Below are 20,354 nucleotides of genomic sequence, written 5' to 3'. Positions count from 1 at the left end.
TAGCCGCCGGCGGGGCGGGGGGCGCTGAGGGCCCGCGGCCGCCCCCCGCCAGCTCCGGCGGGCGGCGAGCGCTGCCCCCCCCCACCCCCACCGGCCCGTAGCGAAAGTAAAACCGTGGCTCCCGCTCCCCCCCCGCCCCGGCCGCGGCCCGCCGCCCCCCGGCCCGCCGCGCCCGCTCCCCCGGGGAGAGGTGTTACCTCAGCTTTTTGGGCACCGAGTAATCCACCTCCATGACTTTGCCATGCAGCTCCACTTTACCTGCGGAAAAACCCGGGGGACGGGGCGCTCAGCATCGCCGGGGCGCGCTGCGAGCTGCCCGCGCCGGGAGCGCGGCGGCGGCGGCGGCCCGGGCCCGGGGCAGCCATGCTCCCCTCCGCCGCCTCCCGCGCCGCTGCCGCCGGGGCGCGGGGGGGCTGCCCCACCGGCGCCCCCGGGGCCCACCTGCCCCCGGCGAAGCCGTGCTACCCCGGCCTGGCGCTAGCCCGCCCGCCCGGTGCGTGCGTGCGCCTCCCCGCCCGGCCGCCGCCGCCGCCGCCGCCGGGCCCCCAGCCGCCCCTTCACCCGCCTTTTACTCCGCGCCCCCGGCGAGTTGGGGCAGGGCACCTCGTAAAAAGGTGCCCGAGGCCCGGGGGGTGCCGGGGGGGTGGCCGGCCGGCGGGCTCGGCGCCCGGGCGCCTCTCAATAAAATCGAAGAAAAAAATCAGCGAAAAATACCCGCGGCCGGAGAGCCGGGGCGGGGGAGCGGGGCGGGCGCGACAAGGCGAGGGTCCCGGCGGCGGCCCGCGGGGCCCGGCGGGCACCGGGGCGGCCGGGGGTCCCTGGCGTTCCGGGGGGGCGGCGGGCGAGGCGCCGAGGCGCTGCCCGGGGGGAGGCGGGCGGGCGGCGCGGGGCCCGTGGGGCAGCAGGGCCGGGAGCGCCGCGGGCGCCGCCGGGCCGGGGGCCCCGGAGGGAAGGGGACGCGGGGGCTCTGGCACGGGGAGAGGCCGGGGGGACCCCGGGGTAGGTGCCCCGGCGGGGGGCCAGGCGAGCGCAGCGGCGGGGATGCCGGCGGCCGGCCGGGCAGGGCAGGGCAGGGCAGGGCGGCGAGGCGAGGCGAGGCGGGGGGCGGCGGAGCAGCTCCGCCGGGGCGCGGGGGGCGGCGGGCCGAGCGGCCCGCACGGGCTGCGCCGCGCCGCTTACCCGAGAGGGTCTCGATGGCCCGGATGGCCCAGTTCTGGTCCGGGTAATCCACGAAGGCGTAGCCGGACTTGAGCAGGACCTGGCCGGCCAGAGGCAGCTTCCTGTCCCCGAAAAGCTGCTTGAGGTCGTCGGCTGTGGCGGCAGGGCTGAGATTTCCGATGTACAGCTTGTTCATCATCCGCCGCTTCATGGGGAGCCCCGCGGCTCCTCCTGCCCCGGCGGCCGGCAGAGACACGGGCACGGCGCTGCGCCACCCACCCGGCCGAGCCCGCAAGAGCCTGCAACAGCGCCCCGCAGCCGGGCAGCAGGCGGAGCCGAGCCGCGCCGCGCCGAGCCCAGCCCGCGGCTGCCCCCGCCCTCCTGCCGGCGGTGCGGTACGGTACGGGGCGCCAGGCGCCGGGGCTGCCCGAGCCCCGCGCCGCCGCCGCCGCCTCGAGCCGCCCGCGCCCTGCCCGTGGGCGCAAGGCGATGGCGCGGGGATCCCCGCGCCCGGCCGCTCGGCGCCGCGGAGAGCACGTGGAGCCGCAGCCCTCCCGACGGGGCCGGGCCGGGCCGGGCTGTCTCCGCCTTGGGGCTGGCCCGGGGGGGCCGCCCCGGCGGCGGGGAGCGGCGCGCCCCTCCCGAGCGGCGGCGGCCCTCGGAGCCGGGTGCCCCGCAGGTAAGGGCGCGGCGGGGGAGCTTTCCCCCCTTCCCGAGCAGCTCCGGCCCTTCAGTCTAGGCACGCGAGAGCCAGGTTTCAGCCGAGCGCCTACGGCTCGTCCGGGCGGCGGCATTTCCACGGCGCCGCGCTGCCCCGAGCGGACTGAGCTCCCCGGGGCGCAGCGGTGTCCCGGCCCCAGCATCAACGCGTGCCCGTGGCACCGGCAGCGGTTTCACGGCGGCGACTCGTCCCGCTGCTCTCCCGGCCCGAGAAGTGCATGCTTTCGCTCAAGGATTTCAGGCACCTTTGGCCTGAACCGGGAGTCCAGGGGAGCCACGGTGTCTGTTCCCCCGATATAACCCCCCAAAGTGGGGCACAAAAGAGCAGGCAGCTCCTCGCAGTGATTTCAGAGCGTTTCTTTGTAGTGGAGCAGAGCATGTGCTCTAAAAGGACCAGCGCTCTCCACCAGAGGCATCTGCTCTCCGAGCGGCGGCACTGTGCTCTCTTACTCCACAGCACCTTTTGCCTTGAAACTCATCGTTCCTCAGTCCGGCTGGAGTTCGCCTTGTTCTGGCATGCTGCTGTCTGGTGGTGCTCAGCTCTGTGGGCTACAGCTGGAGGAGTTCCTCCCGGGAGAGGGAAACAGTCTTGCTCAGGAACCAAGGGGAAGGAGAAGCAAAAGCCTGTGTTCGAGATGCGCTCCTGGAGACTCCAACCCTGCTGCCTGCCTCTTGCTGCTGAGCCAGAGGGACACAGGCAAATTAGGACAAGAACTTAAGCAACAGAACCGAGACCATCATCCAGAAGGCTTCTCTTTATTGCATGCAGCTGCAGCCATTGAAGAACTCCAGAGCTCGTGCTACTCGGACATTTCAGCAATGAGTATTGCATGTTCTCAGCCATGAATAGTTGTAGCCATATGGTACAGGACTCCTGTATTTAGTTTTTTTTTTTTTTTTTTTTTTTTTTTTTTTTTTTTTTTTTTAAGGCATGCTGCTCTCCATGGCTCAAAGCTGTCTCTCACCTGAGAGCAGGTGGCTCTCAGGGTGTCTTAAAGAAGCAAGAGTTTGTGCCATATGCTTACCTCATCCCAGTCATTCCTGTTAGTGCTGGAAGGTGCAGGTTAAACAAAATAGTGAATCTCACGCTGCCAGCTTTGCTCTTTGTCACTTGCAGGGTCAGTGAGTTTTATTAGAACTTGGTCATTCATTCCCCTTCTCCTTCATGCTGTGGGAAAATGGATCATGAAATATGCCTTGACCTTTTAAAGACTGGTGCCAAATCTTTCTCTTTCTTGAGAAGACAAAGCCAAATGTTCATGGAAGTATGTCAGGGGTATGACTGGAGGCTAAAATAAGGTGCACAAGTAATATTGGACCAGTGGGAGGGGAGCAAGTATTCTTGGAATGGGGTATTGTGCCCTGTGCTCTTCAAGAGCCAGTAATCCTTTAGTGGGAGCCAGCAGGGGATTAAGGGCAATAATCTAATTCCTCAGATTTTAAATTGCATCGCAGGACAATTAAGAGCAAAAGTCCCTTCTCCTGCACTCAGTCTCACAGCTGCTGTCCCTGTGCTGGTGCAGGCTGTCATGTGAAGGTGCCAATGCACTGGATGGAGTAGGAATAGCAGTGACGGGTGCTTGATGCCATGCACATAGCAAAAATAGATGTGGTTGGACTGCGATGATGCAAAGCAAGAAGAATCCTTTCTCCTCCGATTTCTGCTTCTTTGCTTTCACTACAACTTCTATTGGGCTGCCATGTAGCAGCAGGAATGTGGGTGCATCTGTCCCCAGCCGTAGGTTGCGCTTTTTGGAGGTGTTTCTGGGGTTGAAAGTGGCCCAACACATCTGGTGCATCCCTCCCTCCTGTCTTCTCCTCTTTTTGCACTGAAGCTGGTGTGGCAGGGCCTGGAGACAGGAGGAAGATATCTTGTGGAAACAGTGTTTAATATCCTAAGAGTCAACTAGTGTTTTTTTTAAGTGTCATACAATCATAGAGCTTTTGGGCGTAAAAGCCAGTTCTGTCACTGCTCATGCTAACCCAGCACCACAATTCTAGTGCATTTATTAAACTGGGGGGAAAAGTGTTAATTGCATATTTTTAGATTATCCAGCCCAAATACTGCATAACAAGCTCATATTTAAACTAGGCAGGGGGGGAGGTGTCATAGAGACAGGGTAGACAACAAAACACAAGTTGGGTTGGGGGGTCTCCAAAGGGTGCATGCAGCTGAGGATGTGCGTTTGGGACGTGGCTATGGGCGACCGCCATACATCCTTCCTGGGAAACCTGCAGGCATGACCACCTCTCCAAAATGCCTGTACACCAATGCATGCAGCATGGGGAACAAACAGGAGGAGCTGGAGATCTGTGTGCAGTTGCAGTGCCCTGATCTCATTGCAGTCACGGAGACATGGTGGGATAGCTCACATGACTGGAATGCTGTCATGGAAGGCTCTGTGCTTCTTAGGAGAGACAGCCCAGGAAGGCGAGGTGATGGAGTTGTTCTTTATATGAGAGAGCAACTGGAATGCATTGAGCTCTGCCTAGGGGTGGAGGAGGAGGAGGCAGTTGAGAGCTTATGGGTAAAGATCAAAGGGCAGGCCACCATGGGGGACACTGTTGTGGGTGTCTGCTACAGGCCACCTGACCAGGAAGAGGAAGTAAATGAGGCCTTCTGTAGACAGCTAGAAGTAGCCTCATGATCACCAGCCCTGATTCTCATGGGAGACTTCAACCACCCTGATATCTGCTGGAAGGACTACACAGCAATGCCCAAGCAGTCCAGGAGGCTCCTGCAATGCATTGATGATAGCTTCTTGTCACAAATAGTGGAGGAGCCTACGAGGAAGGGTGTCCTGCTGGACCTTGTCCTTACCAACAGAGAGGGACTGATTAGAGACGTGAAGGTTGGGTGTAACCTCAGCTGCAGTGACCATGAGATGGTGGAGTTCAGGATCCTGCAGGAAAGAAGTAAGGCAACAAGCAGGATTGCAACCCTGGACTTCAGGAGAGCAGACTTCGGGCTCTTCAGAGACCTAATTGGTGGAATCTCATGGGTTAAGTCCCTAGAAGGAAGGGGGGTCCAGGAGAGCTGGCTAGTATTCAAACATCACTTCCTCCAAGCTCAAGAGCAGTGCATCCCTATGAGTAAGAAGTGCAGCAAAAGGGGCAGGAGACCTGCCTGGATGAGCAAGGAGCTCTTGGCCAAATTCAGACAGAAGAAGAAAACACAGACTGTGGAAGAGGGGACAGGCTACTTGGGAGAATTATAGGAATGCAGTCAGAGTATGTAGAGATATGGTGAGGAAGGCAAAGGCCCATTTGGAATTGAGTCTGGCAAGGGATGTCCAGGACAATAAAAAGGGCTTCTTCAGTTACATCAGTAGCAAGAGGAGGACTGGGGAAAATGTGGGCCCACTACTGAATGGGGTGGGGGCCCTGGTGACAAAAGATACAGAGAAGGTAGAGTTACTGAGTGCCTTCTTTGCTTCAGTCGTCACTGCTAAGGGCAGCCCTCAAGAACCCCAGAGCCTGGAGGCAAGGGGGAAAGTCTGGGGAAAGGAAGACTTTCCTTTGGTTGAGGAGGAGAGGATTAGAGACCTTGTGGGCAAGCCTGACATCCACAGATCCATGGGCCCAGATGGGATACACCCATGGGTACTGAGAGAGCTGGCGGATGTTGTTGCCAGGCTGCTCTCCATCATCTTTGAAAGGTCCTGGAAAACTGGAGAGGTGCCTGAGGACTGGAAGAATGCCAATGTCACTCCAGTCTTCCAAAAGGGCAAGAAGGAGGACCCAGGCAACTATAGGCCAGTCAGCCTCACCTCCATCCCTGGAAAAGGGTGGAACAGCTCATTCTGAATGTCATGTCCAAGCATACGGAGGGAAAGAAGGTGATCAGGAGTAGCCACACGGATTCACCAAGGGGAAATCATGCTTAATCGATCTGTTCGCCTTCTCTGATGGAATGACTGGCTGGGATAGATGAGGGGAGGGCAGTGGACGATGGGTACCTTGACTTCAGCAAGGCTTTTGACACTGTCTCCCATAACATCCTCCTAGAGAAGCTCAGGAAGTGTGGGATAGATGAGTGGACAGTGAGGTGGATTGAGAACTGTCTGAATGGCAGAGCTCAGAGGGTTGTCATCAGTGGTGTGGAGTCTGGTTGGAGGCCTGTGAGTAGCGGAATTCCCCAGGGCTCAGTACTGAGTCCCATCCTGTTCAACTTCTTCATCAATGACCCGAATGAGGGGACAGAGTGCACCCTCAGCAAATTTGCTGATGATACCAAGCTGGGAGGAGTGGCTGATACACCTGAGGGCTGTGCTGCCATACAGAGACACCTGGACAGGCTGGAGAGTTGGGCGGAGAGGAACCTCCTGAGGTTCAACAAAGGCAAGTGCAGAGTCCTGCACCTAGGAAGGAATAACGCCATGTACCAGTCCAGTCTCGGGGCTGACTTGCTGGAAAGCAGCTTTGCAGAGAAGGACCTGGGAGTGCTGGTGAATAACAAGTTGACCATGAGCCAGCAATGTGCTCTTGCAGCCAAGAAGGCCAAGGGTATGCTGGGATGCATTAGGAAGAGTGTTGACAGCAGGTCAAGGGAGGTGATTCTGCCCCTCTACTCAGCCCTAATGAGGCCTCATCTCGAGTATTGTGTCCAGTTCTGGGCTCCCCAGGACAAGAGAGACATGGAGCTACTGGAGAGAGTCCAGCGCAGGGCTACCAAGATGATCAGAGGGCTGGAGCATCTGCCCTATGAGGAAAGGCTGTGAGAGCTGGGCCTCTTTAGGCTGGAGAAGAGAAGACCAATCAACAAATCAACAAATACCTTAAGGGGAAGGGGGGGGAGGTGTCAAGGGGATGGGGCCGGACTTTTTCAGTGGTGCCATGCGACGAGATGCAACAGGCACAAACTGAAACACAAGAAGTTTTGTCTGAATATAAGGAAGAACTTCTTTAGTGTGAGAGAGACTGATCATTGGAACAGGTTGCCCAGAGAGGTTGTGGAATCTCCTTCTCTGTAGATACTCCAAACCTGCCTGGATGCAATCCTGTCTAACATTCTCTAGGTGAGTCTGCTTGAGCAGGGAGGTTGGACTAGATGATCTCCAAAGGTCCCTTCCATTCCGTGATTCTGTGATTCTGTGAAACAAGAGCAAGAATGATAAAAAGAGGGGAAAAAAAAAGCACAAACAAGGGAAGGTCAAAGGAGGGTTTGTTTAGTCTAGAAATGAGATGGCTGAGGAGGACAGGATAACAGGCATGTTGTCCATGTGCATGAAGGTCTACTTTAAAAAAGGCTATTAGGAAAAAGGATATTAGGGAAAATATAACTGGTTAATCAAACATTGAAACAGAAGGAAGTGGTGACATTCCTTTGTTAGAGGTTTTGGGAGTAGGTTAGATGAACATCTGGTCTGGGATTACAAAAGCCATCCTGGTGCTGGGGGCTGGCATGAGAGATCTCCTGAGGTCTTCTGCAGGCTGCACTTTGGGCATAGGGACATATCTGTCAGGGTGGCTGAAGGGAGATATTTGCCTTCAGAAACACCTCTAGGCCATGCGCCTCATTTCTGATGTTAGAGGAGGTGAAGGGAGGCCAGACTGATCCCTTAGGGAAATGAATAAAGCAAATGGCTGGGAGAGGAAGGAACTAGCAAAACTGAAGAATATTTGCATGCTCTTGCTTTCCAGCCCTTCTTCTTATCAATTAAACTGCTTTATGGTGAGCCTGTGTAAGTATGGGTTTCCTTGCAAGCCTGTCTTGCAGTGGGCAGGTTGAGGGTAAGCAGTAGGTTTTGTCCTAATCTGGGCCCCTTTTTGATGGACTAGTATTACTGGGGCCTGCAGTCAGGGTACCAATTTGGAAGCTTTTGGTGGGTGCTTTTGGGGGAACAGCGCCCAGGAATGGGAAACGAGGAGGGTGGAGATGAGGCATAAACAGTGACTTTTGAGCAACCTTCCACTTGCCTAGTGGGTGTTTTTCTGGAGGGGTCAGAGGTGAAGGTGGGTTGAAGAGGGCTTCTCATGGAAAGAGATGATGTTACAGCATCTGACATGCAGGAAAGTCAGGGTGTGAGGAAGGCAAAGCAACATGTGCCTGACTGGGAGTGCTCTGGAGAGGCTGGAGGGCCTGGGGGCGGGGGCAGAATGTGGGGTGAGCTAGAGGCAGAATTTAGCATGGGTATGTGTTTTGCAGAGAGATGATGATAAGCTTTTATGGGTGAAATTTGTCTTGTGAGGTTTTGTGTTAAAAAAATATCAGAGAGGAAGTTAAGTTGGGGCAAGATGAGCAGTGCAGTTCATAGACTTGGCAAAGTTTGGGGCTGCAGGGGACTGAGGCAGGTTGTACAGTGCGGAGGTGCCTGCTGCGTTGGAAGCCCATGGGCTTTAGGGGTCTGACTGGGGCTGTGGTCAGTGCATTGAACCCAGCTTACAGAAATGGTGTTTTAACAGACTTCACAAAACCACAGAATCACAGAATGATTGAGGTTGGAAGGGACCTCTGGAGATCATCTAGTCCAACCGCCCCTGCTCAAGCAGGGCCACCTAGAGCATGTTAGACAGGATTGCCTCCAGGTGGGTTTTGAATATCTCCAGAGGAGACTCCACAACCTCTCTGGGCAACTTATGTCACTGTAGTTAAGAAGTGTGCAGTGAATGTGTGCCATACACTGGCACTGTCACTACTGTGACAGTACAGTCACTACTGACTGGTGCGTGGATGGCGTGGGATTGGAAGCAGAGCGTGGAAGTGACTCTGAGTCGGATTGCACGATGTGAGTAATTAGTTGATAATGAAATGAATAATACTTGGGGGACTAGTCTTCTCCTGATGACTAGTCATCTCAGAGAGGTGGCAACTTTGAAAAAAACTGCTTAGAGAGGCTCAGGGAGAGTAGCTTAAGGTATGGCATCCAGTTTGTGGGACCACCCTTCAAAAAAGATTGGGACCAAATGGAGGGTCAAAAGGGGAGAACTAAAATGATTGTAAGTTGTTTTGTCTACAGAAATGGAGAGTGTTGCTGCCTAGAGGAAGGGATTGATCTGCGTAACTTGCCCTCATCTAATGAGATGAGAATGGTGGGCTTAACACAGAAATTTGTTTGGGGGTCCCACACTGGATCCCTAAGATGGAGCGTCCATCCCCAAAGAGTGCTGCAAATAGGTTAGAGAAATGTCTGCCAGGAACAGCGGGGATGGTCAATATTGCCTCAGGATGGAGAGAAGGTCATGGTGAAACTGCAAGGCCTGGAGGGCTTGCTCATGGGTGGGAGGCTGGCTCAGCCCTCTGTCCCTAGGGGGCAGGTAAGCTATGGAGCTCCTTAATAGCAACACTGTGGATGTTCAATATTTCCTCGGGTTACATCATCCAAGACACCTTTTCCAAAGGAAATCCTGATCTGTTGATTGTTGGAGGCTGCAAGCATTTTCTGGGAGAGGCCCAGCTCTAACCCTGTCCTGCTGTTGGTCAGCGATAGAGACACTGGTGATGGGCAGCTATCCTAGCTCCAGGAAGAATTGCAATCAGGGTTTTCCTTTGAGAGCCATCATGGTAGGGTCAGAGAGGTCCACAATGAGAATCCTTCACACTTGGAGAGGATGTAAAAACATTCATGGAAAGATGAATGAGAAAGCTGGGAGCTCACTTCTGCTTCTAAAAGTGTCATTGGTGGGTACTTCCTTGTCTCCTAGCTTATTTGGCTCCTGGTGTCCTGGCACCCCTGCTCTAGGTAGTCATTCATAGGATGTAGCCACTGAAATTTAGCAGCATCCAGTGCTTGCAATACATGCTACCTTCGTCCTGGTTCAGATATCTTCTACTCTGCCTCTGTTGGAAAGATATGTGTGTAAGTATACTCCAGCCTGAAAACTGCTGTGCTTCAGCACCATAACAGCAAGAATTACAGATGCTGATCACAAGTTGAATTCACCATTAACCCACCCACATCAGTGCAAAGTTGATGTTTTACCTTCCGAGGCAGTCAACAACCACAAGCAGTAAGAGATTGTCTTGGGGTTTACATGTAGGTGCTATTATAGGGTATAGTCTGTCCAGATCTTTTGGTAAAACCTACAGGGTTAAAGAGCTTGGCTTTTCTGTCAACAGGCAAGGGGACCAGCATGAGTCTGGTTGGTCATCACCCAGAAAGGCTGTACTACACTTGGTGCAGCAGTGCTTGTGTTTAGCCCCGGATCGGGTCAGATAAACGCAGGAAACTGCAGGCTCCAAATGGTGCCGATGCAGCATGCAAAGCTGAGGTACCTACATCAATCACTGCTGTGTGGGGACACCAAAGGGAGCTATAAACACCCCCAGCTGTCCTTCCAAAAAATCAATCACATTATATTAAATCAGCTTTCAAAAGCACTAAGCATCTTGGTCATCATGGTATATTCCTTGTCTCTGAATGAGGCAGAGTTATAACCAAGGCTGTGCAACCCAGGGGTGCTGGATAGATGGCCTGTCTGATGGGCTGAAAGCTGGCTGAACTGCCAAGCACAAAGGGCAGAAATCAGTAGCTCAATCTCCAGCCAGTGGATGGTAAGGAACAGAGTGGTTTGAGAGTCAATAGTGGGGTCCTTGCTGCTGAGTATCTCCATTGCTGACACGAATAATGACACTAAATTAGGGGGACTGGCTGACACAAGGGACAACATAGTCCCACACCTAGAGCACGGTAACCCACACAACCAGATGCAGAATGACCTGGCAGAGCAATGGTGCTGTGGAAAGGATCTGAGAGTGATGGTGGGCGCTGGGTTGAACACAAGCTGGCATGGTTCTCTCATTGCAAACTTGGCAAAGGTAACAGGGCCACATTAGGAGCGGGGCCAGAAGCGCAAGGGAAGCTGTTTTAACATGGAAATTTGTTTGGGGGTCCCACACTGGATCCCTAAGCTGGAGCATCCTTCCCCAAAGAGTGCTGCAGCTGTACTTGATGCTGGGGAGCCCACACCTGGAACCCATGTTTGGTTTGGGGCTCCAGCTGCAAGAGGGAGCCAGAAAAACACAGAGAGGAACTGTGGAGGGCTGCTGAGATGGGCCAGAGTCAGGCCTGCAGGGTCTCTGGGGAGAGGGGAGGAAGCCGGGCCACTTTGCCTAGCAAAGCAGAGGCAAAGGGGCATCTAGCAGCAGCTAGTTCTTCCTACAGTATTTTAGCCAAGACTCTAAAAGCTGTTGCCTTTAGAGGCAAATGGGTTCTGGAAATCATTTGCTGGAATTTTCAGTGACTGTACTAGACTCCTGAAATGATTTTGACTGATCCCACTGAACCAGGGAAAGCTGTCATGTCTTGTCACCTGTGGGGTAGTGGGCTGGGCAGCCCAGCTTTGCTCATCCAGGCATGCTGTGGCTGTGAGTATCTCCGGTTATGAGCTCTAGCACGATCCCTGGTTCCCCAGAGCTCCTAATCTTCAGCAGTGGAGCTGAGCCCTTGCAGCCCTGGGGCAAAACTATTCTCATCTGGCAAAGCACACATGAGCTGGCATCACAACAGCTCAGCTTTGGGCTACAAACCTGGTTTATGAGTCAAAGGTCTCTAAAACCCACCGACAGGTTATCTTTCATTTGGAAATGAAAAAAAGATGTGCAACAGCAGCAGTCCCACGCACATCTCCTATGTCCCAAATGACTGTTTTGGTCTTGGCCATTGAAGTTGAGTGCTAGTAGCCAACAGAATGGTACCCATCAACCTCTTACGTACCCTGCTTAGGAGGAACATGCCTTGTATCTCTGAACTGCCCAACTGAGCTATCACCTGGCCTGAATCATTAAGGACATTCATTTTTTTTCACTCATTTCTCACACAGAAGAAATCTCTGCAGAGCTGATTCTAATCACTGTCAGTCTTGACCGTGCTTGATTTCAGTTGCAATACGTGAAGCAGTGACTTGTCCTTTTGTGCTGGGATGTACCTCTGAAATCAGAACTGTGGATGAGACATTACCTGAGCAGCAGTGTCAAAAAAGGCCAAAAATAAACTCCAAATCACTTTTCCTGCCCCCAGGGTCTGACATCCTTCCTGAGGTGAAAGGCCTCCAAAACCCCCTGAGCCAGGAGCTTGCTGTCAGGGAAGAGGCACCCCCAGTTCCCACACTGAGGTGTATAGGCTGAAGAATGTAAGCAGAGCGAGGCAGAAGTGTGGAAACAGCCTTGCAAAGGGTTTTGGAGATTCATACGCGAGTGACCAGGTCTGAGTCATCTCTCCTCCAGGCTCATTCATTTCCCCCGACAGCCACCTATTGTGCTTGTGCAGCACATCTCAGATGGAAAGGTTCAAAGTTTTTTACAAAATGACTTTTTTTTTTTTTTTTTTTTTGAATTTTGACGAAGTCACAAAAGTGACTTTTGGTGCCCAAGAAGTACTGCAGAGAGAAATCTGTGTTTGCAGGGCAGCTCCAGCCTGCTGAAGCAAGTGTAGTTAGGTTTACTTTGTCTGAAGATGGCATTATGCCATATATTTATCCCAAGTAAAACATATGCCTGAGGCTCAGTATCTAGGACCTGCAGGCTCAAGATATAGGGAATCCAATGTAGCCAGGAATAGAGTTCTAGTAACTTGGCTTTGATTTTATATTCTAAAAACTACTGCTGTAACTGCCTGAGTCTGCAACGAGGAGGGTTTTTTTTTTAGAAGTAGTGATAAAAATGTCTTTCTCCCCCCTTTCTCCCAAAGCTTTGTGTATTTTTAGTTGAGTTATATAATTTCAAGGATCGTGATGGTGACAGTTACTGCACTGGTAACACTCCACTGAGTCAAGATGCAGCTCAGAAGAAAACAAGGTTTTGCCCATCTTACACTGAACTGGAACGTGGTTTTGTAAGGATTAGAGATGGTGATGACTCTGGGAGGCTTCCCGTGGTTCGTGCTGCTGTGTTCTTTCACTTGTCGTGTGTCGGAGACGAGGCAACGCGCCGCTGGGATGGCCCAGAGACATCGCCCCACTGTAGCTCTTAGGAGCGTCCTTGAAATGGTATTCTGACTTTTATAGACTTCCTGGCAACAAAACTAAGCAGCTGCTACAGAAATGATAGAAAAGTATCATAAAATTAGCTAAGGTTATCAGTAACAGAGCACTTGGTTGTGACTGTAAACTAAGTATTTTTCTCAAAGATTCATTATAGCTGAAGTAATCCATCTTGGTAGGATGGAATTACACATCACAAAGAGCATATTAGTTCCTCTTTGAAAAGAGGATACTGAGACCACTGCTTGCTATGACACAAGTGAAAATCTACTAAATCATTGCAACAAAACATTAAGCATCTTTGAAATCAAAAAAAGCGGTGTATGTAGAAATGTTCATCAAGGTGGTTTGAACACAGTATGTCATCATTTAGAGTTGATGTCTGCAAGCAAACAGCATACAAAAAATGGACTTTCTCCTATTTGCTCCATCCTAGCCTGCACTGCACACTAGCGCATGCTGCAGTTAAGGCATCACTTAATTTCAAAGGTAGCATAGCAAGATTTTCTAATCAGTTTTCCTTATCTGCCTGAAACTTTTCAATGGCTTTCATGTGATCAGCATCTAACACTTAGGAATGCCAAGGTGCAAGATAATCGTCTTGGCCCAGTAGCTTAAAGAGTAACTGTGTTTCCACTGATTGCAAGTTACATTTGTAAAGTAACTGAGCACTGCTGAGACACAACTTTTAAGCTTTCTGAAGATGGGAATGGTGGACAGAGACTAGCAGTGATGATGTTCTTTGATGTAATGGTTCTTTCATAGCATGCTCAAAGTTTTGATGGCTGTTCTAATACTAAGGCTATGCAATCTTGAATGCATGGGGGTTTAAGGAGTTTAGGACCAAGTCCTTCCAGCAAAGTCCAAATGCCAGAGATTTACACACAAGAAAGTCATGAAGAGCTGTACATGTGATTGCTGGAAAAAAAAAAAGGTCAGCTTTTCTTTGCTCTAAACCTGGCTTATATTAGCTATGGAATAGCTAACTTTCTTGAGATTGACTTACAGAAATCAAAATGTGAACAATAAAAAAAAAGACTGTAATTCAAATTAATGAGTTGCTAAGTTAAAAAATGGGTGGTTTTTTTAGGAATAACAAGCTTTACTAAAGAGTTGAAACATGTTGCTCATGCAAATAGTGCCAAGAGAGTTTCTCTTCTTTTTTCTCTCTTCAGTCCCACAGAGTTTCAGGCGCTCATTGCTATGCACATGGTTGCATTATTCTTAGGTAGAAAAGACTGTGCTAATTGTGGAGACCTCCTGGACAGAGATGCTGTTAAGACCCTGTTTCAAGTTAATTTGTATGTGTAAGAAGTCTTAGGGGTTGATTTTAAATGTATTTGTTTTTCTAAATTTATTAAAAATGCATTTACCTATGATGGTAGATAAAAAACTGAACGTAATTGACACACGTATCTGAAAAACCCTAGAATGCTAGAAGGAATGGCATTTCCCCAGGAAGGATCTTAGAACAAAATCTGTTGGCTCTTATTTCTATCTTGAAGAGTGGTTGCTCATCTTGCCTGGTGTTGGGAACACTTTCAGCTCTTACCTAAAGGCCCTGGGAGCAGCCGTGTGGACATGCTTTATGTAGCCCCCAAAAATGCTCATCTCTGGCAGCTGGCAGGGAGCATGACAGCTGCATTGGGCCAACAGCCAACATGTGCAAGAACTTCAGCTGAGTTACCTTGAGGGCATTGAGTAGAGGAACTGGATGTGGAATACAGGAGCATAAAGGTCACAGCAACTTTAGGGCAGATCAGCACACTACTTCAGCCCATTCTCCACCTTGTCTCCACTTTTGGGTTACATCAGCACTCCGTCTGTAGCTGTGCAGGGCAGCAATCTGTTCAGACCCAGATATTGGTCAGTCCAGACAGCTTTTCAGGGATGACTTCAGGATGGCCAGCTTTACTTCAATCCACGGGACAGTGATAGAGTAGGTAATCCTGGAAACCATCTCCAGCTACATGAAGGACAGGAAGGTGATTAGAAATAGTCAGCATGATTTCACCAAGGGGAAATCACGCTTAACCCACCTGATAGCCTTCCAACTGGCTTGGTAGAGGCGAGGAGAGCAGTGGATGTTTTCTAGCTTGGCTTCAGCAAGGCTTTTGACACTGTCTCTTGTAGCATATCCACAGGCAAGTTGAGAAAGCATGGGCTAGATGAGCCAACAGTGAAGTGGACTGAAAAGTGGCTGAATGACAGAGCTCAGAGGGTTGTGGTAAGTGGCACAAAATCTAGTTGGAGGCCAGACAGTAGCAGTGTACTGCGGGGTCAATACTGGCTCCAATCTTGTTCAATTTATTCATCAAAGAAATGGGCAGATAGGAACCTTTTGAGGTTCAATAAAGGAAAGTGCAGAGTCCTGTAGTTATGGAGGAATAACCCCATGTACCAGTACAGGCTTGGGGCTGAGCTGCTGGAAAGTAACTCTGCAGAGAAATACTTGGGAGTCCTGGGGGACAATGAGTTGACCATGGACTGCCTTAGGAAGAGTGTTGCCAGCAGGTCAAAGAAGGTGATACTTCCCCTCTGCTGAGCCCTGCTGAGGCAACTCCTGGAGTATTTTGTCCAGTGCTGGGCTCTGCAGTACACTAGAGATATGAAGGTACTGGAGCGAGTCTAGCGAAAGACCACTAAGATCCTTAAGGGACTGGAGCATCTATCCTGTGAGGAAAGGCTGGAAGAGCTGGGACTGCTGAGCCTGGAGAAGCAAAGACTGCTGGGGGAAATCTTATCCATGCTGATAAATATCTGAGGGGAGGATGTAAAGAGAATGATGACAGACTCTACTCAGTGGTGCCCAGTAATTGGACAAGTGGGCAATGGGCACCAACAGAAACACAGGAAGTTGCATGTGAACAGAAGGAAGAACTTTTCTCATGTGAGGGAGACAAAGCACTGGAACAGGTTGCCCAGTGAAGTTGTGGAGTCTCCATCCTCGGAGGTTTTCAGAAGCCATCTTCACAGGGTCCTGCTGCTCTAGGTGACCCTGCTTGAGCAGGGGTTTGGACTAGCTAATCTCCATAGGTTCCTTCCTATCTCAGTCATTCTGTAATTCTGTGAGTAGGGGTAAGTAGGCCTGGCAGAAGCCAGAGGAAAGAAACTACTGGGGTGAGGAGAGGCTGGTGCCCTTGCTGGCAGTCATGCCTGGGTGCTGATCGCTCTTTACTGGGAAGGGAGAAGTTTGATGTTCTGTGGTATGTGCTCTGCCCTCAAAGAGGGGTCCTCTCTGTTGGACGATTTCTGCTCAACCTGTTTGCAGCAGGGTGCCAATTCCACTGCAGACATTGAAGGAGCAGTTCTGACACTTGTGGTGGTGCCAGTGGTGTGGCCAATGTGGAGATGCCCTAGCAGAGAGGCCATGAGATAGCAGGAGGAGAGCTCTCTTTTGCTTGTGTTGACATGTGATTATAATGTATGGCCTATACAGAAGGGGATTTAGAGAACTCTAAGTCCTCCTGTTCTGAAGAGACCAGCACTGACTTCTCGCAGAAGCATAGCATTGCACTAACCATGAATTTTCCTCTAGCTAGTGAATGTTTGGAGGAATGGCCTTTACTCAGAGCCCTTTCCTCACTTTGTCTAGACATCTGTCCTAAATCCAGGAGCCCAGGAAATAAAGTTACTGCAGAGAGGGCAAAGCTTAATTCAAGAAAAGCTGCCAAGTGTGGCTGACTCAAGCCACACTTGTGGTTTTTAGACACATCCACATGGAAGTGTGATCAAAGACTCAACTGGGCTTCTACAGATAAGACATCGTCATTAAATCTTGTGTGCAGAGGTCTCTGCAGCTCAGTTATCAGCAGCTGTCTCAAGCTATGCCACCCCAGACAAGAGATCCCAGTCCCTTCTTGTGCATCCAGTAACACTGCATTTGTCAAGAGTATTCTTAAAATGCCTGGCAGACAGGTTCACTTGCAGACTGAGGAAGTCAAAGAGCAACTCAAGAAATCCCTCCACTGATGACACCTCATCATGGGAGTTGAGGTTAGAGAACAGTGGAGAAGGCGTCTGTGAAAATGAGTCTCCTGAAATATGTTTCTACAAGCAGATGCTGCTGACTCCTCCTCATGCAGATCCCTCCTCACCTATCTCATAGCCTGTGACTAGTACAGAGTATAGTATAGTGCATGTGACCAAGATTTGAAGGTTGCAGCCATGCTGATGAAACACGTATGGTAAGAGATACATTCAGACTGCTACTGGGATATGCCCCAGAACACCAACCACTGGCCGAAGCATAGCTGCAGTCACAAGGTAACAGCTGAATGGAATCCCTTGCTACCACACTGCGAGTAAGCTATACCAGGAAACCTGGAGCAGCATCTGCATTGCTGCAACGGAAAGACCCTTGCTGTACTCCAATAAACTTCTCTGCAAAGATCAGAACTCGTTAAGACTAGTTTTCCCCTGGTTTACGTCCCAGGTCCCCAACCACCCTCTGCTTGCTTTCCCATGCTTTTAGGAGTTTATTATCTTTGAAATCTGACACTCTGATCAAATGGAGCTGAAATTGGCCAATGGATTCTGAGGCTTCTGCAGAGATTGGTGGTGCAATTGCAAAAGCCTTGCCTAGTTGCTCTAGTAACCAAAAACATGTTGGTAGGGACTCTCCTCACCCAGCTGACACCTTTGCTTCCATCATGGCTCTAGTTCTTAATCCATTCCCAAAGCAGCTTTTGACCTCACCTGCAAATCTATAACTACACTCTTTTTTCTGTAACCTTTCAACTGTTTCTATTTTTCCCCATGCACTTTTAAAGTTTTCTGCTGCTTGTAGTCTTCACAAGAGGGTAAACAAGGGCCACAGTATTTCACATCCACCCTAACAGACGTTACTCTGATTGCTCTACAGTACAGGGAACTGCAGCTCAAAGGTATAATCCAATGAACATTGCTCCAAGGGCTCACATTTGCATCACCACCTGCAATTCCTGAATAGGAATTGAATGAATTTTCTCATCAAATTACACAGAAGTTCATGGCTGCACTCCTACCATTGCAAGAGCATGGACCTAGCAGCATCCATCCTGCAGTTCTGGCTGAACCTGTTTCACGAGCTGCCTTTCCATTGGTACATGTCAGCAGAGCAATTCCTGAAAACAGTCTCCAGTTTCTTCAGGCATTCTTCTGGACCTTGTTCTCTGCAAAGGCCAGCTTATAGCAGAATGTTAGACAGCATTTAACATATTAAGAGAGCATAACCAGCTAACTACATCTACACTTTCAGTCAATTATTTAATTAATCTGTCATTGAAAAGTAAAGATTTGCCTGTGCTGTTCATAAGATAATTCCCTCCAGTGAATTTTTACTTCAGATTGCCTCTGTTAGTAAGAAGAATGAAGCTTAGCTTCCTTTACGTAGTTTCATTTCTGACTGCTTTTGCAGCCAATGCCAGTTTTGAGACCCACACAATGCAATTTCTGTTTCAGTTTGTGACTTTTCCTATACAAAGTCTATAGTCTGGGCTCATTCACAAATACTTTGCTGAAATTTGTATGTTTTTTCCACAAGTTAAGGATATGCTTCTTTTGCATCTACGAATTTCAGGATCAGACTATCAGGACATCCAACAGTGATTCAGACATGCTTTGGAAGTGTATCATATACCACAATAATCTATCATTTCTGCTTAACAGGGTAACATTAAACACAGTGTTGGATCATCAGACTAGCAAGCGTTTCTGGACTTCATAAACACTTAGAAGGATTCAGCTGAAGGAAACACCCAAATGAAGCTCTCCTAGTTGTAAGGCTAGGGCAGTACTGGATCCTAGATTTTTAGAAAACATGGTTAAATCTCAGATACACCTTGAAAATAAATTTTACAAATAGCCAAGAAGCAACCCAAGCACATCGCCTCTGTTCTTCTAAAAAGAAGAAATCACCTCTTGATTGCAAATATTCTAACCCTTAGGAGAAGCTGTGATTATTTAGGTCAACACTGCTGCCACCTCTGGCTAACTGGTAGCATATACCCCTGGAAAACTGCATGGGGGTTAAGCAATGCCCTGAGAAAAGACGAAGACTTTTTCAATTTAGCTTCCTATTCTACAATCATGTTACATAATGAAGACGTATTGTATGACCTGCATCTACATACTGCAGTTGCTTTCTGCGCTCTTTGCTCAGGAAAAACTTTTTCATATGTAATACAGTTCCACAACACTCAGCAAATCAAATTAACAATCTGACAAAAAAGTCCTCTCATGTCCCATGTCCAGATTAATTGACATTGGCACTAGCAGGCACTACTGTGACTTGCTTTCAGTTGTAGAGAGGCAGAATGCTAACCCAGCAAGAGAAGCTCCTGCGACTCTTCACAGCACACAGATCCATCCTTGCATGGATCTGATAGCTACCACAGCAGGTATAATGGGGTGAGGGCAGGAGCAGGAAGGATTAAAGCCCTCTCTCTTACGGCAGCTAAAAGCCATTAGATGAACTCAGCTGCCAGGAACACCACCACAGACTGAGAAAAACTAGTTTTACTAAAATCTAAAGTTGTTCACCAGAGGACACATGTTCTTGAGTGTACATTTGTCAAATCTTCTTTAATGAGTCAAAGGAAGTACAAGACTATGACTAACAAAATGTGGTAAAGGAATTAACAGATTCCCCACCATACAAAGGGGGAAAAGGTCAGTTCTACTCAGTGATTCCAGGCTGGTCGGGGAGAATTTATTTGCATATTAATAATGCAAAATGAAGCAACACAGCCCTGGAACAGAATGAAAGTTGCACTGAACAGGGAACATAAACAGCAATTGAGCTGTAATGGATAAATGACTGAACATGAACACAGCAAAAGTCCTACAGGCTCCACAGGGTCAGATGAAGTTTAAATGGGAAGACTAAGTTGGGTAGGGAGAGGATATTGATTGCTGCTGAACATACCTACTGCTAAAATCCTGTTGTCACTTCTTACATCCACAGAGTAAAAACAGATTTGGATTAAAGCACAGTAGTCATAGCCTGCGGTAACTTTTCTTAGCAAGATTATGGGCATATTGATGTTGTTAGCCTTCTCTCTGTGCAGCTACAACAGATCCAGAGCAAGGTGCTTTTGCATGCAAGGAAGCTGTAGAAGTCCTTGCCACAGGATCCTTTGACTGCTATTAAGTCACAGGGCAAACACACAGGTTTGGGGAGAGAGAAGGAGCAAGTGTATGGACAATAACCCTATGGAAAAAAGCCTCAGGCCCATCTGTACAAAAGCCAAGAGAACAGTGGTAAAGTTGTAGACTACAGTCTCACTCTGTTCTTGCCTTAGTTTCTAGGCTTCCATGTTTAGTCAATAGTGGGTCTGTGATACTCATCTGATCCAATATTCCCTATCTGACATAGAATTTTCATAGATTATGAGTAGAAGAAGCTGAAGAGTACAAGTAGGCAAAACAGCACTTCTGAAACTATTCAAAGTGGGAAACTGGTCCAAAGACATTTGATGTTTTTATTGCCTCCAGCATTTTACTCACATATGCAGAGGAAGATGTACTTTTCAAACAGAAGAATTTGTTTGAGGGAAATAAAATAAAATAATAAT

At 49.8% G+C, this 20,354-nt stretch overlaps 1 protein-coding gene across 2 annotated transcripts in view; it reads right to left on the bottom strand.

Moving 5' to 3' along the window:
- The window catches only part of IGF2BP2 (insulin like growth factor 2 mRNA binding protein 2), a 74,379-nt gene extending 72,937 nt beyond the window's left edge, over positions 1-1,442 (bottom strand). For both annotated transcript variants that reach the window (XM_062582216.1, XM_062582217.1), the window contains exons 1-2: positions 1,180-1,442; positions 198-258 (exon numbers count right to left, since the gene is read on the bottom strand). In XM_062582216.1, the coding sequence (XP_062438200.1) occupies positions 198-258; positions 1,180-1,369 (251 nt within the window). In that variant the 5' untranslated portion in view covers positions 1,370-1,442. The remainder of the gene's footprint in view (positions 1-197; positions 259-1,179) is intronic.
- Positions 1,443-20,354: the final 18,912 nt, after the last annotated feature.

The sequence above is a fragment of the Rhea pennata genome, chromosome 9 (assembly GCF_028389875.1).
Source record: "Rhea pennata isolate bPtePen1 chromosome 9, bPtePen1.pri, whole genome shotgun sequence".
NCBI classification, from domain to species: Eukaryota; Metazoa; Chordata; class Aves; order Rheiformes; family Rheidae; genus Rhea; species Rhea pennata.
Note: the sequence above shows the minus strand (reverse complement) of the source record. Positions and strands in the feature narration are given on the sequence as shown.